The 16,535-nt window shown below is 45.8% G+C and overlaps 1 protein-coding gene across 1 annotated transcript in view; it reads right to left on the reverse strand.

Annotated features, from left to right (window-relative positions):
* The window catches only part of LOC120994418 (zinc finger protein 182-like), a 668,524-nt gene that overhangs the window by 100,963 nt on the left and 551,026 nt on the right, over positions 1 to 16,535 (reverse strand). Inside the window, exon 13 of the mRNA XM_040422965.1 lies at positions 987 to 1,065. Coding sequence (XP_040278899.1) covers positions 987 to 1,065 — 79 coding nt within the window. The remainder of the gene's footprint in view (positions 1 to 986; positions 1,066 to 16,535) is intronic.

The following is a 16,535-nucleotide window of genomic DNA, read 5'->3' on the forward strand; positions in this document are numbered from 1 at the left end:
GCAAGATTATGTCTGTCTTACAATGCATGACAATATTCTGTTAGCCTTAGGGTCCATTCACACGTCCGTAGTGTATTGCGGATCCGCAATACACACGGCCGGCATCCCCATAGAACTCCCTATTCTTGTCCGCAATTGCGGACAAGATTAGAACATGTTCTATTTTTTTCGGGAGCCGCATCCATTCCGTCCCCATAGAGAATGAATGGGTCCGCACCCGTTACGCACAATTGAGGAACAGATGCGGATCACACTTGCGCACGTGTGAATGGAGCCTTAGGCCTCATGCACAAGACCGTGGTTTAGGTCTGCATCCAAGCTGCATTTTTTGGGAGGTCGGATGCAGACCCATTCACTCCCCGCAAAAAAAAAAAACATGTCCTATGCTTGTCTGTATTATGGACAAGGATTGGACTTGTCCGTTCCATTCCCAAAATGCGGAACACACACAGCCGGCATCCGTGTTTTGCAGATCAGCAATTTCCAGACCGCAAAAGGGACATGGTCGTGTGCATGAGGCCTTAGAAACAGCTGATTGGCACTGTGCTGTTATATAGTCAATTTACACTAAAGAACTTTTCATCTATCCACACATGATCTTAATTGCCATGTGCATGTCCAAAAACGTAGAAGCTTAGCACAATATTTCATGGAACCAGAAACCAATTGTGGCCACTACGTACCACAGACAACAAGATCATATGGAGCATCTACTGCACTGCTGGAGAAATCTAGTACAAAGAGTCATTACTTCAATATAGAGAATTTGCAGAAATCACACCTGATAATCCAGTGGGATATTTTGCTTTTCCTCTGGAAAATCCTGGAGATGTAGAGGACTGGGACATCTCTCTTTTGGATTTCTCCTACTGGACTCATCTACAGGAAATAAACCCAGTGACTGAATACATTGTCTATATGTGATGTTCAGATGATAGGTGAATCTGAATGTCACATAAAGACCTCAAAACCTGTGCTCCTCTTACCCGGTGATGTGAGGGGCTGGTGATCCTTCATCATGACGTTCTTGTACAGATCCTTGTGTCCTTCTAAATACTCCCACTCCTCCATGGAGAAATAGACAGCGACATCCTGACACCTTATAGGAACCTGACACACACAATCATACAGTCATCCTCCAGACACCTCCTTGGTGTTATTGTATAATGTCCCAGCATTCCCAGCAGCGCTCACCTCTCCGGTCAGCAGCTCAGTGATCCTGGTGGTAAGTTCTAGGATCTTCTGCTCATGTATCATTGAATGAGGTGGAGGCTCGGTGATGGCTCCCGGGGTCCTGCTCCATTTTCCTGACACATGGGGTGTCACACACTCACCAGACGACTTCTTCACTACTGTGTAATCCTGTGTATGGGGAGACACCGATCACTACATGTATTCTTTTCTTCATCCCAAATACATGTAAATAAAACTATAAACATTATGCAACTGGGCTTCAAAGTAATAGTATATGTAGAAGGTTGCTTGCATGTGATCTAGATCAACAAGCAGCCCAATTGCCACCAACAGTATCCTTGGAACTTTTTCCCTGAAAAAGATAAAAACAAACTAAAATATAAGAGAGACCATCAAAAAGAAATGAAAGCTAAGGAGCTAAAGGTCCCAAACCAGTGGGAGGAATCCTTAACCAAGGTCCCCAGACCGTGTCATATTTTTCAGGACAACCTCAGGATAAATAGGTAAGCTTATAAAGTGGGAGTACTGTAGTCACTTCTCTAACCCAAGGCATTTTTGGTGGGCCTCTTTGGATTTCCCTGTATTATTAATAGAGATAAGAGTGATGTGATGTGAGACTCTCACCTCTCCAGTTATCAGGTAGATGATCTCCAGGGTGAGGTCTAATATCCTCGCAGCCATGTGGTTTCTGTCCTCGTCCATCCTTGGTGGGTCATTAATGAAAAGGACCATTGTCTTTAAAATAACTCTTTATCTATGAAAGTCCAGTATCTAAGGAACAAGGAGAATTTAGTGCAAAATCACATTTGGATGAACATTTTACATGATTATAGCGTCTCACTAATTGGGATTATAAAGGACTTCTCACAACAGACAAAAGAGGTTACTTACCTATTGCTAATATGTCAACTCTCCCAGTTTCCTGAGAGTCAACAGGATCTTGGACCCTTATTTCTGGGAACCTGTTCGCTGGGTTGATTTGCCCAGGTTACAGGCGGCTTTGCACTCAATTGTACCCGTGTCCCCAGGGCACAGATACAATTGAGCAGCTTCCTCAGGGACAGTGGGACAGTGGAACTATTAGTTTCCTGCCTCACCATTCGACTCATTTGTATGATACATGTGGCACAACGATATCATCGTGCCTCCAGTAATGCTCCACAAGAGCAGGCCTGGTCTGAAGAGGCCAAGCTTGCATCATCGGACCAAGAACAGGTAAGTATGCTTATACTCTAGAGCATAGAGCTTGAGGCACAGAGCGTAAGGCACTAAATAAAAATGGCATAGAACATATCACATTATATACGATAACATGATACATTACAGTGCTCCAGATGGCAACCAAAATGGTCGCCAATGCGACTTAGAATTTACAAATGGTGACAAGACTTTTTAGTCTTGTCGCCATTTGCGACTAGACCCGCCGCTGCAGCTCTGCAGTTTAATACTGCGGCAGGGCACAAGAGATAATAGTTCTCTGCCCCGCCGCCGATCACCCTCAAAGGCTTCAGGCTTAGAAGGCCTGAAGCCTATGAGGTAGTAATACCCACGCAGGCATGCGTGATGACATCATCATGGCCGATGCATGCATGATTACATAATCACGACTGCCTGCTTGGGACACAGTGAAGCGATGTGGCCGTAGACCAGAAGAGGTTGTGGCCTGCATCGGGAACACCGGCGATCGTGGGATACAGGTGAGTATTAGTTGTTTTTATTTCACTGCCAACTTGGAGGCCTTTACTAACAGGAAGGATAGCACTGCAGGGGGCATTGGGGACATAATACTGAAGGGGCGCTTTGGGGCATTACTCAATGGGAGCACTATGAGGGACACTACTGGAGGGGCCCTTTGGGGGAAATTACTACAGGAGGGGCACTGTGAGGGACGTTACTACAGGAGGGGAGCTGTGAGGGACGTTACTACAGGAGGGGAGCTGTGAGGGACATTACTACTGGAGGGGCACTGTGAGGGACGTTACTACTGGAGGGGCACTGTGAGGGACGATACTACTGGAGGAGCACTGTGAGGGATGTTACTACTGGAGGGGCGCTGTGGGGGACGTTACTACTGGATGGGCGCAGTGAGGGACATTACTACTGGAGGGGCGCTGTGGAGGATGTTACTACTGGAGGGGCGCAGTGAGACACGTTACTACTGGAGGGGCACTTTGGGGGACATTACTACTAGAGGAGCACTTTGGGGGACATTACTACTAGAGGAGCACTTTGGGGTACATTACTACTGGAGGGGCACTGGAGGGAACATATCTACTGGAAGGGAACTGTGGGGGGCTTTACTGTTGAAATGGCACTGTGAGGGACATTACTAGTGGAGGGCACTGTGGGGGACATTATTAATGGAGAGGCACTTTGGGGCACTCTAGAGGAATTTTTAATACAGGGGACAGTATAAGGGCCATTACTGGTGGCACTGGGGACTTTTAACACTGAGGCACTATAGGGGGCATTACAAGGGCATTTTTTTTAATGAGGGCACTATATCGAGCATTACTGGATGCACTGGGGGGGGGGCATTTTAATCCTGGGGCACTATAGCGGGATTTTTTTGTACATGGGCATTACTATTAGGGGCACTACAGGGGACATTTAGGGGGCACTATACACTGCGTGCAGAATTATTAGGCAAATGAGTATTTTGACCACATCATCCTCTTTATGCATGTTGTCTTACTCCAAGCTGTATAGGCTCGAAAGCCTACTACCAATTAAGCATATTAGGTGATGTGCATCTCTGTAATGAGAAGGGGTGTGGTCTAATGACATCAACACCCTATATTAGGTGTGCATAATTATTAGGCAACTTCCTTTCCTTTGGCAAAATGGGTCAAAAGAAGGACTTGACAGGCTCAGAAAAGTCAAAAATAGTGAGATATCTTGCAGAGGGATGTAGCACTCTTAAAATTGCAAAGCTTCTGAAGCGTGATCATCGAACAATCAAGCGTTTCATTCAAAATAGTCAACAGGGTCGCAAGAAGCGTGTGGAAAAACCAAGGCGCAAAATAACTGCCCATGAACTGAGAAAAGTCAAGCGTGCAGCTGCCAAGATGCCACTTGCCACCAGTTTGGCCATATTTCAGAGCTGCAACATCACTGGAGTGCCCAAAAGCACAAGGTGTGCAATACTCAGAGACATGGCCAAGGTAAGAAAGGCTGAAAGACGACCACCACTGAACAAGACACACAAGCTGAAACGTCAAGACTGGGCCAAGAAATATCTCAAGAGTTTTATGGACTGATGAAATGAGAGTGAGTCTTGATGGGCCAGATGGATGGGCCCGTGGCTGCATTGGTAAAGGGCAGAGAGCTCCAGTCCGACTCAGACGCCAGCAAGGTGGAGGTGGAGTACTGGTTTGGGCTGGTATCATCAAAGATGAGCTTGTGGGGCCTTTTCGGGTTGAGGATGGAGTCAAGCTCAACTCCCAGTCCTACTGCCAGTTTCTGGAAGACACCTTCTTCAAGCAGTGGTACAGGAAGAAGTCTGCATCCTTCAAGAAAAACATGATTTTCATGCAGGACAATGCTCCATCACACGCGTCCAAGTACTCCACAGCGTGGCTGGCAAGAAAGGGTATAAAAGAAGAAAATCTAATGACATGGCCTCCTTGTTCACCTGATCTGAACCCCATTGAGAACCTGTGGTCCATCATCAAATGTGAGATTTACAAGGAGGGAAAACAGTACACCTCTCTGAACAGTGTCTGGGAGGCTGTGGTTGCTGCTGCACGCAATGTTGATGGTGAACAGATCAAAACACTGACAGAATCCATGGATGGCAGGCTTTTGAGTGTCCTTGCAAAGAAAGGTGGCTATATTGGTCACTGATTTGTTTTTGTTTTGTTTTTGAATGTCAGAAATGTATATTTGTGAATGTTGAGATGTTATATTGGTTTCACTGGTAAAAATAAATAATTGAAATGGGTATATATTTGTTTTTTGTTAAGTTGCCTAATAATTATGCACAGTAATAGTCACCTGCACACACAGATATCCCCCTAAAATAGCTAAAACTAAAAACAAACTAAAAACTACTTCCAAAAATATTCAGCTTTGATATTAATGAGTTTTTTGGGTTCATTGAGAACATGGTTGTTGTTCAATAATAAAATTAATCCTCAAAAATACAACTTGCCTAATAATTCTGCACTCCCTGTAGTGGCATTTTTACCTGGGGTAAAATAGGAGCTATTAATGCTGGAGGCACTGTAGGGGCATTTCTATTACAGGGACATAATAAGAGACATTATTTTTGGGGACACTATACAGGCATTACTACTGGGAGCACAATATAGGGTTTTATTATGATTATTACTGGGGGAATTTTAGCGGACATTATTACTGGGGGAGGGCACTCTAGGGGGCATTATAATTGTTGGAGGCACCATAAGGACACTATGTCTACTGGGGTCACTATTTTTTCAGCAGGGGCATTAAGGAGCACAGTGGGCACAGGGCTGGGAGGGACAGCAGGATGACATTGTTGGGAAACCAGGGTGGGGAGGTTGTGTTGAAAATGTGGGGAGGCCTATAGAAAAATTAAGAAATCTAACATGTTTTTAACAAACTCTGCAGAGCCTAGATGTGGCTAAAAGAATCTGTCATGGTGGTCTGGGTCAAACAAGGGAGAAGAGGAAAGAGAACGTCTACATGACAGGAGATGTCAATGGATGGAAGAGGTATGTGTTGCTGTAGTCTCATATATGTTTCTGGCAGGAAGTATGCTGTATGTAGAGCTGGCTCACTACTGTATCATCTTCTCCTCCAAGTCTTTTTTAATTATAATTATATGTATTTAAATTTGGCGACTAAATGTTTCAGTTCAGTAGCCAATGGCTCCTAGTTTATTTTATTTATTTGGAGCACTGCATTATATGAAGGGGAGAGGGCAAACTCTGTGGCAGCATATACAGCACAGTCTGTGGCACAGGGGATAAAGAATATATGGCGCAATACAGAGGTGGCACAGAATATGATGCATTATATATATAGTGGAACAGAATGAACTATATATAGAACATTAGGCACAATATACAGGTGGAACAGAGTGTGTAGTACGATATACAGGGAGCAGAAAATGCATGGCACTATATACAAGGGGCATCAAATGTGTGCGAAATTCAGGGCACAACTTACCAACAGGGGACACAGAGCACCTGGCAGCTTTAAGGGCACTGTGTATATTGCACTTTATTTTCAGGGTACATAATAGGACATGATTATTTTCAGGGGCACAGTGTATGATACTATTATATTCTGTGTACAGTGTTTGACACTAAGAGGAGGCTTGTGTTAGTAAATGGGGCGCCGCTATTTTGTCAAAGAGAGGAGTCATGCTGGGAGAAGTCATCATGGTGGTCTGAACCGTATGGAAAGAAAAGGAAAGAGAATAACTACAAAGGAGACATAACCTGTTAGGCATTAAATGTAAATGTTTATTCTGCTACTGACTGTGTCTGATCAGTGTTGTAGTCACTTGTATGGTGTATAGAGTGATAATGGGTGGTAGCTTTCTATTTTGTGAAACACTATCTCCAGACTTACCTTTACACCAGTGCTGTATATGTATATATGTTATGAGCTTAGTTCTGGTGCTCGATATTTGTGCTGAACTTGGTTCTGGTACTTTATGTAACATAGTTTGTAAGGCTGAAAAAAAGACCTACGTCCATCCAGTTCGGCCTGTTCTCCTGCACGTTTCTCAAGAGGAAGGCAAAAAAAACTTGTAAGGCCTCTTTCACACTTGCGTTGTCCGGATCCGTCGTGTACTCCATTTGCCGGAGGTGCCCGCCGGATCCGGAAAAACGCAAGTGAACTGAAAGCATTTGAAGACGGATCCGTCTTCAAAATGCTTTCAGTGTTACTATGGCACCCAGGATGCTATTAAAGTCCTGGCTGCCATAGTAGTAGCGGGGAGCGGGGGAGCAGTATACGTACAGTCCGTGCGGCTCCCGGGGCGCTCCAGAATGACGTCAGGGCGCCCCATGCGCATGGATGACGTGATCCATGTGATCACGTCACCCATGCGCGTGGGGCGCCCTGACGTCACTCTGAAGCGCCCTGGGAGCCGCACGGACGGTAAGTATACTGCTCCCCCGCTCCCCACTACACTTTACCATGGCAAACAGGACTTTAGCGTCCTTGCAGCCATGGTAACCATTCAGAAAAAGCTAAACGTCGGATCCGGTAATGCGCCGAAATGACGTTTAGCTTAAGGCCGGATCCGGATTAATGCCTTTCAATGGGCATTAATTCCGGATCCGGCCTTGCGGCAAGTGTTCAGGATTTTTGGCCGGAGCAAAAAGCGCAGCATGCTGCTGTATTTTCTCCGGCCAAAAAACATTCCGGTCCAGAACTGAAGACATCCTGATGCATCCTGAACGGATTTCTCTCCATTCAGAATGCATTAGGATAAAACTGAGCAGGATTCTTCCGGCATAGAGCCCCGACGACGGAACTCTATGCCGGAAGAAAAGAACAACGCAGGTGTGAAAGAGCCCTAAGGTAGAAGCCAATTTTCCTCATTTTAAGGGGAAAAAAAATTCCTTCCCGACTCCAATCAGACAATCAGAATATCTCCCTGGATCAACGACCCCTCTCTAGTAGCTATAGCCTGTAATATTATTACACTCCAGAAACACATCCAGGCCCCTCTTGAATTCCTTTATTGTACTCACCATCACCACCTCCTCAGGCAGAGAGTTCCATAGTCTCACTGCTCTTACCGTAAAGAATCCTCTTCTATGTTTGTGTAGAAATCCTCATCCCTCCAGACGCAGAGGATGTCCCCTCGTCACAGTCATAGTCCCGGGGATAAATAAATGTTGGGAGAGATCTCTGTACTGACCCCTGATATATTTATACATAGTAATTAGATCTCCCCTCAGTCGTCTTTTTTCTAAAGTGAATAACCCTAATTTTGATAATCTTTCTGGGACCTGTAGTCCACTCATTGCAGTTATTACTTTAGTTGCCCTCCTCTGCTATGAGGTTGGTTCTGGTGATGGATTTATGTTATAAGCTTGTATATGGTTGTGTTTTTATTTTAGATGAGTTTAGAAGCTTAATTTATATATTAAGCTGGGTTCTGGTACTGTATTTATAAAATGAGCCCTGTATGGCACAGTATCTATGCTACTACTGTATCTTAAATTATAGACTACCCATAAAGTACACCACACCCTTAAAGGCCATTCCCATTTTGTCACCATTTGCTGCGTGAATATTACCATGTGAATTGGTTCCCCAGGTTGATATCTCTGCTCTTGACGTATATTATTATAAACAGGAAATAAACCACCGCTCAGAGATAGAATGACGATAAAAGGCCATAAAATACACTTAAAATCAATATAGTGGAGACTTAAAATAGTGGTAGGTTGTGGTGGCTCACTAGCAAGTAGTTAAGGTATGGTGCTACAAGCTCATATAGAGGGAATCACCCCACCCTCTCTTAAAGGCAAATGTAGTAATAGAGTAATGAGCGAGCACTCATACACTTGGCAACCGGATTGACATGTGCAGAAAATATTTATTATATCCCCATAAAATACAAGTAATAAAATTTATAAGAACAATGTAGCAATAATATACAACATTACAGTCACATATATTGTGGTAGATATGATCGACACTATATTCATATGACTCAATAGTGTCGATAAATTCAATAATATATATCACACCAAGAAACTTCAAGTATATGCTGTTATTTGGGAAGAGGGGGTATTATCTTCTAGCGCTCTATCCCAATTTGGGAAACTGAATGTCACTAAAAATGTTGTAGGTGTATTCACTGGGAGCGCAATATGTTCATAAAGTGTCCACAGGAATCCTGATAATGTGAAAAGTCTCTTATAGCTGATCCTTTTAAGCTCGATATGAGCTTTGGATTGGAGAAAACTTTAAATCGATGTTTGGCTTACCGTCTAGCGTCTGCTGTCTCCCTATTGCTTCAATGGAGCTTTAAATATTTGCCGGCTTATTCAGTCGCTCCATACAGCAAGCTGGTTTAAATTTCGCAGGAGTTCCAAAGATCGCAGGAGTTGCCACTCTGTTCCGCAATTTCCTTTGGTGCAGCTTTCGACGATAAGAATAGTTAATCCTTTACTGTAGAGATTTTCTTCTGTATGGCCATACAGTATTATCGGAGGCTTTTCAATGCAGGTACATCACTTGTTTCACCATACGCGTTACGGGTAGATTCACTCTCCCTTCCTCAGTGGACCACTGTGATGTACCTGCATTGAAAAGCCTCCGATAATACTGTATGGCCATACAGAAGAAAATCTCTACAGTAAAGGATTAACTATTCTTATCGTCGAAAGCTGCACCAAAGGAAATTGCGGAACAGAGTGGCAACTCCCGCGATCTTTGGAACTCCTGCGAAATTTAAACCAGCTTGCTGTATGGAGCGACTGAATAAGCCGGCAAATATTTAAAGCTCCATTGAAGCAATAGGGAGACAGCAGACGCTAGACTAGGGGTACTCAACTAGTTTTATTAAAGGTCCACATACCTGGGTCTGCAGTCAGGTGAAGGTCCGAGCTGAACGCCAACAGTAAAGATGCCATGCGATCATGTGATCCATGCGCGTGGGGCGCTCTGACGTTATAGTGGAGCGCCCCGGGTAAGTCCCAGAATTAGTAATGGCCACATTAGTGCCCCAGTAAGAATAATGTCCCCATTAGTGCCCCCAGTAAGAGTAATGCCCCCATTAGTGCCCCCCTTCTCTGCTTGCCCCCATTCCCCTGGCTGCGGTGAACATTCGCTGCTGACTGCACGCTCAGGACCGGTGCTCCAACGTGATGACGTCTTGTAGGTCCTGTCTTGAGCTTCTAGTCAGCAGGGAGTGTTCTCCACAGCGTCAGCAAATGGAGGTGGAGGTACCGTAATTTTATTAATTTTTTTAGTAGCACAAGTAGCGGTGGAGGTAACGGCTGTACTAATGGGCGTTCCATGATGGAAGCGCTCATTAGTAAGGGTACTTTCACACTTGCAGCAGGACGGATCGGACAGGCTGCTCACCCCGTCAGATCCATCTTACCACTACTTCGCCGTGCCGCTGCTCTGTGCCCATCGACTATAATGGGGATGGGGGCAGAGCTACGGCGCAGCACGGTGAGAGGCCGCCAGACTAAAAGTACTACATGTCCGACTTTTTCGTCTGGCGGCCTCACGCCGTGCACTGCCATGCTGCACCGTAGCTCCACTCCCGCTATAGTCAATGGGGAGTGGCAGTCCGGCGAAATAGCGGCAGGACGGATCTGACAGGGTGAACAGCCTGTCGGATCCGTCCTGCCGCAAGTGTGAAAGTACCTTAACAGTCCTTACAGGAAAATTCTGGCACCGGCAAGGGAACTAAAATACCAGCCTTGCTGGTGAACTACTGAACAACCCAAGCCACAGAACAGACATATGATAGTTTTGTTCCGCATCCAATTCCCATTATTGGGGGAATGGATGCGGCCCCTTAATTACAATGGGGCCCCAAGAGATGCAGACAGCACACTGTGTGCGGTCTGCATCTTTTTCCGCTCCATTGAAACTAAGGGGTCCGCATCCAATGCCCCAATAATGGGAATTGGATGCGGAACAAAACTATCATGGTTTGATGGGGCTTAATCACTTTATTTAATCAGGTTACCTAAAGAAGATGGCCCAGGGGAGATGGGAACATGACACTGCAGTCAGTGACGTGTTCCCGCCTCTCTGTAGCCCTCTCCACGCACCCCTTACTTTCCAAATGTGACATTTATTTCATTGGTGGCAGCGGTGATGTCCCTCCCCTCTCCAGCAGCACGTAAGTGTCCTTTGGAGCTTGAAGCTCCCTTATGTGCTGCCGCTGCTGCAGGGGAGGAGGGACCTGTGAGCGCACTGAGGGAGAAAGCGCTGGTGCCTGCATGTGGAGGGAGCCGTCTCTCACTGCGCCCCTGGGAAGGAGGAAGTTTGCCGGTAAGCTCCGCCTCTTGCACGTACCAGAGTGTGCAGGAGGAGGAGCGCTATATGTGGAGGGAGCCGGCCTGTCTCACTGCGCTCTGGGACAGGAGGAAGTGCGCCGGTAAGCTCCTCCTCCTGCACGGCACAGTGTGCAGGAGATAGTGATGGGAAGTTCGGATCTTTTAGGTGAATCGGTTCATTTGAATCAGCTCATTCGGATCAGAATCGGATCTTCGGTTCACTTGGCGAGTCAGACTGCTGAGCTGACTCGCAAGTGAACTGAAGACTCTAGGTGCCGGTGCGCATGCGCAGCTGCTGACTCAGTCAGTGACACTGCAGTGAGTCGGCTCTTCAGCTCTCTGAAGTTGAACTCGTCTCTGATTAGTATTGAGTGAGTCAGGAAGAGTGATTTTTTTATAGTAAAGGGAAGCTGAGGCTGACGTTGGACAGGCGGACAGGAGGAAGCTGTCACTGTGGTGTGCAATGTGAATTGTTGTCTGTTGTGCATTGTTCCCCACAGTGACAACAGTCTGACACTGACAGTAGTACAACCAACCAAGTGAAGTGAGATGTGAATGCACAGGGAAAACTATGTGCTGAACTGTGTCACCTGTCCCTTCTCTTATCTCTCTGCTCCTTATCACTGCTGCAACAAGAGCCGACAGCCTCAGTGTAACCTGTTCTACAGTCTGACTCACAGCCTCAGTGTAACCTGTTCTACAGTCTGACTCACAGCCTCAGTGTAACCTGCTCTACAGTCTGACTCACAGCCTCAGTGTAACCTGTTCTACAGTCTGACTCACAGCCTCAGTGTAACCTGTTCTACAGTCTGACAGCCTCAGTGTAACCTGCTCTACAGTCTGACTCACAGCCTCAGTGTAACCTGTTCTACAGTCTGACAGCCTCAGTGTAACCTGTTCTACAGTCTGACAGCCTCAGTGTAACCTGCTCTACAGTCTGACTCACAGCCTCAGTGTAACCTGTTCTACAGTCTGACAGCCTCAGTGTAACCTGTTCTACAGTCTGACAGCCTCAGTGTAACCTGTTCTACAGTCTGACAGCCTCAGTGTAACCTGTTCTACAGTCTGACAGCCTCAGTGTAACCTGTTCTACAGTCTGACTCACAGCCTCAGTGTAACCTGTTCTACAGTCTGACAGCCTCAGTGTAACCTGCTCTACAGTCTGACTCACAGCCTCAGTGTAACCTGTTCTACAGTCTGACAGCCTCAGTGTAACCTGCTCTACAGTCTGACTCACAGCCTCAGTGTAACCTGTTCTACAGTCTGACAGCCTCAGTGTAACCTGCTCTACAGTCTGACTCACAGCCTCAGTGTAACCTGTTCTACAGTCTGACTCACAGCCTCAGTGTAACCTGTTCTACAGTCTGACTCACAGCCTCAGTGTAACCTGTTCTACAGTCTGACAGCCTCAGTGTAACCTGCTCTACAGTCTGACTCACAGCCTCAGTGTAACCTGTTCTACAGTCTGACAGCCTCAGTGTAACCTGCTCTACAGTCTGTCTCACAGCCTCAGTGTAACCTGTTCTACAGTCTGACAGCCTCAGTGTAACCTGCTCTACAGTCTGACTCACAGCCTCAGTGTAACCTGTTCTACAGTCTGACTCACAGCCTCAGTGTAACCTGTTCTACAGTCTGACTCACAGCCTCAGTGTAACCTGTTCTACAGTCTGACTCACAGCCTCAGTGTAACCTATTCTACAGTCTGACAGCCTCAGTGTAACCTGCTCTACAGTCTGACTCACAGCCTCAGTGTAACCTGTTCTACAGTCTGACAGCCTCAGTGTAACCTGCTCTACAGTCTGACTCACAGCCTCAGTGTAACCTGTTCTACAGTCTGACAGCCTCAGTGTAACCTGTTCTACAGTCTGACAGCCTCAGTGTAACCTGTTCTACAGTCTGACAGCCTCAGTGTAACCTGTTCTACAGTCTGACAGCCTCAGTGTAACCTGTTCTACAGTCTGACAGCCTCAGTGTAACCTGTTCTACAGTCTGACAGCCTCAGTGTAACCTGTTCTACAGTCTGACAGCCTCAGTGTAACCTGTTCTACAGTCTGACAGCCTCAGTGTAACCTGTTCTACAGTCTGACAGCCTCAGTGTAACCTGTTCTACAGTCTGACAGCCTCAGTGTAACCTGTTCTACAGTCTGACAGCCTCAGTGTAACCTGTTCTACAGTCTGACAGCCTCAGTGTAACCTGTTCTACAGTCTGACAGCCTCAGTGTAACCTGTTCTACAGTCTGACAGCCTCAGTGTAACCTGCTCTACAGTCTGACTCACAGCCTCAGTGTAACCTGTTCTACAGTCTGACTCACAGCCTCAGTGTAACCTGTTCTACAGTCTGACTCACAGCCTCAGTGTAACCTGTTCTACAGTCTGACAGCCTCAGTGTAACCTGCTCTACAGTCTGACTCACAGCCTCAGTGTAACCTGTTCTACAGTCTGACAGCCTCAGTGTAACCTGCTCTACAGTCTGACTCACAGCCTCAGTGTAACCTGTTCTACAGTCTGACAGCCTCAGTGTAACCTGCTCTACAGTCTGACTCACAGCCTCAGTGTAACCTGTTCTACAGTCTGACTCACAGCCTCAGTGTAACCTGTTCTACAGTCTGACTCACAGCCTCAGTGTAACCTGTTCTACAGTCTGACTCACAGCCTCAGTGTAACCTATTCTACAGTCTGACAGCCTCAGTGTAACCTGCTCTACAGTCTGACTCACAGCCTCAGTGTAACCTGTTCTACAGTCTGACAGCCTCAGTGTAACCTGTTCTACAGTCTGACAGCCTCAGTGTAACCTGTTCTACAGTCTGACAGCCTCAGTGTAACCTGTTCTACAGTCTGACAGCCTCAGTGTAACCTGTTCTACAGTCTGACAGCCTCAGTGTAACCTGTTCTACAGTCTGACAGCCTCAGTGTAACCTGTTCTACAGTCTGACAGCCTCAGTGTAACCTGTTCTACAGTCTGACAGCCTCAGTGTAACCTGTTCTACAGTCTGACAGCCTCAGTGTAACCTGTTCTACAGTCTGACAGCCTCAGTGTAACCTGTTCTACAGTCTGACAGCCTCAGTGTAACCTGTTCTACAGTCTGACAGCCTCAGTGTAACCTGTTCTACAGTCTGACAGCCTCAGTGTAACCTGTTCTACAGTCTGACAGCCTCAGTGTAACCTGCTCTACAGTCTGACTCACAGCCTCAGTGTAACCTGTTCTACAGTCTGACTCACAGCCTCAGTGTAACCTGTTCTACAGTCTGACTCACAGCCTCAGTGTAACCTGTTCTACAGTCTGACGACTCACGGCTCGTTTAACTCAATGAATGGAATGAGTCACTGACTGAGTCGGATCTTTAGATTCTTGTGACTCATTCCATTCATTTAGACTCCCTGACCCTGCACTACTCCGAGGACTGAGTCAGAGCTGCAGTGTGCTGTGCTGGCCTCGCCCCCTCAGCTCTGGTCGGTGATTGGTTGGTGGGCGGGGAGGGGAGGGGCTGGCAGAAGCAGCTTCCACTCTAAGATCATATTACTGACTCCTCCCAGTCCCGCCCTCAGGCTCCTGCTGCCAGCGTGAGGTGAGCGTCTCTGTCTGCAGTGTCTGTGTGCTGTGACTGAGCTGAGCCGGTTCCAACGGATCGGATCACTCTGAACTGAATCGATTGGAGGAGCGCTCTGAAGGATGGCCGGGGTCCGGACAACTGGCGGCCGCGGTCCGTATTTGGACCGCGGTCCGCCAGTTGAGTACCCCTGCGCTAGACGGTAAGCCAAATATCGATTTAAAGTTTTCTTCAATCCAAAGCTCATATCGACCTTAAAAGGATATGCTATAAGAGACTTTTCACATTATCAGGATTCCTGTGGACACTTTATGAACATATTGCGCTCCCAGTGAATACACCTACAACATTTTCAGTGACATTCAGTTTCCCAAATTGGGATAGAGCGCTAGAAGATAATACCCCCTCTTTCCCAAACAACAGCATATACTTGAAGTTTCTTGGTGTGATATATATTATTGAATTTATCGACACTATTGAGTCATATGAATATAGTGTCGATCATATCTACCACAATATGTGACTGTAATGTTGTATATTATTGCTACATTGTTCTTATACATTTTATTACTTGTATTTTATGGGGATTTAATAAACATTTTCTGCACATGTCAATCTGGTTGCCAAGTGTATGAGTGCTCGCTCATTACTCTATTACTACATAGTGGAGACGTACACTTCAGGTAGTAGACAATACATTGACTTACCACGTTTCTGGATCACTTATCAAGCTCAGGGTCAAATGATTTTTTATTCGTGCTAAAGGTGATTCTCCCGCTGATAGGTCCTCAGTGCTCCACCACCAGTCCCCCAAATGTACTATAGCTCCAAGGTCTATTTACTGAATGTATATGTTATATATAAAGTTCTGCACGTTTTAGGGGTAAGAGCTCCTGACTGACATAAAAGGAAACATACAAACAGTATAAATGCTAATAGAAAGTTACAGCAAAAGGAAGTTATATCATGCTAATCCTGCACACCAGGACAGCCTTAATTCTGCCCATGAATTTGATTGATTAAACAGAACCTAAAACATCTTGGAGTAATTACCTAAGGGGACACCAGTATACAATCTGCTCCCAGTCAAGGATCCAGCCACATGAAGCTCTGTGTTCCACAGACAAGAAAAGCCTTGTATTCCATATACAGGAAGTTTACGTTCTACAGACAGGAAGCGCCCTGTGTTCCAAATACAGGAAGTCTGTGTTCCAAATACAGGAAGTCTACGTTCTACAGACAGGAAGCACCTTGTGTTCCAAATACAGGAAGTCTGTGTTCCAAATACAGGAAGTCTATGTTCTACAGACAGGAAGCACCTTGTGTTCCAAATACAGGAAGTCTGTGTTCCAAATACAGGAAGTCTACGTTCTACAGACAGGAGGCTCCAAATACAGAAAGTCTTGGTTCCTCAAACAGAAAGTAACATGTGTTCCTATTACAGGAACTCTGGTTTCCTCATAGAATAATATCTCAATTTAAATAATGAAAAAGACAAAAGGGCCAGATTTATCATTACTCTGACAGCTCACTCCACTTTCACATATGGCTAAAGTCAGTTTTAGCCAAGTCAGATTTATGATCGGCCTTTTAAGACTGTAGTAAATGTGGTTTGACGGTAACAGTTTATCCGTCAGTAAGCAGCTTTACAAAAGTCGCACGTCCTTACGAAAAAGTCGCATGTTCTATTAAACAGTCTCATAAGATAAGCATGGTCCTCACTGGAGTGAAATTGCGCATTTTTTTGCGACTTTTTAAATAGTCCCAATAGTAAATCTGTCTAGAGATTCATTTACATAAGAAAACACACCCATA

The sequence above is a fragment of the Bufo bufo genome, chromosome 3 (assembly GCF_905171765.1).
Source record: "Bufo bufo chromosome 3, aBufBuf1.1, whole genome shotgun sequence".
Taxonomy (NCBI): Eukaryota; Metazoa; Chordata; class Amphibia; order Anura; family Bufonidae; genus Bufo; species Bufo bufo.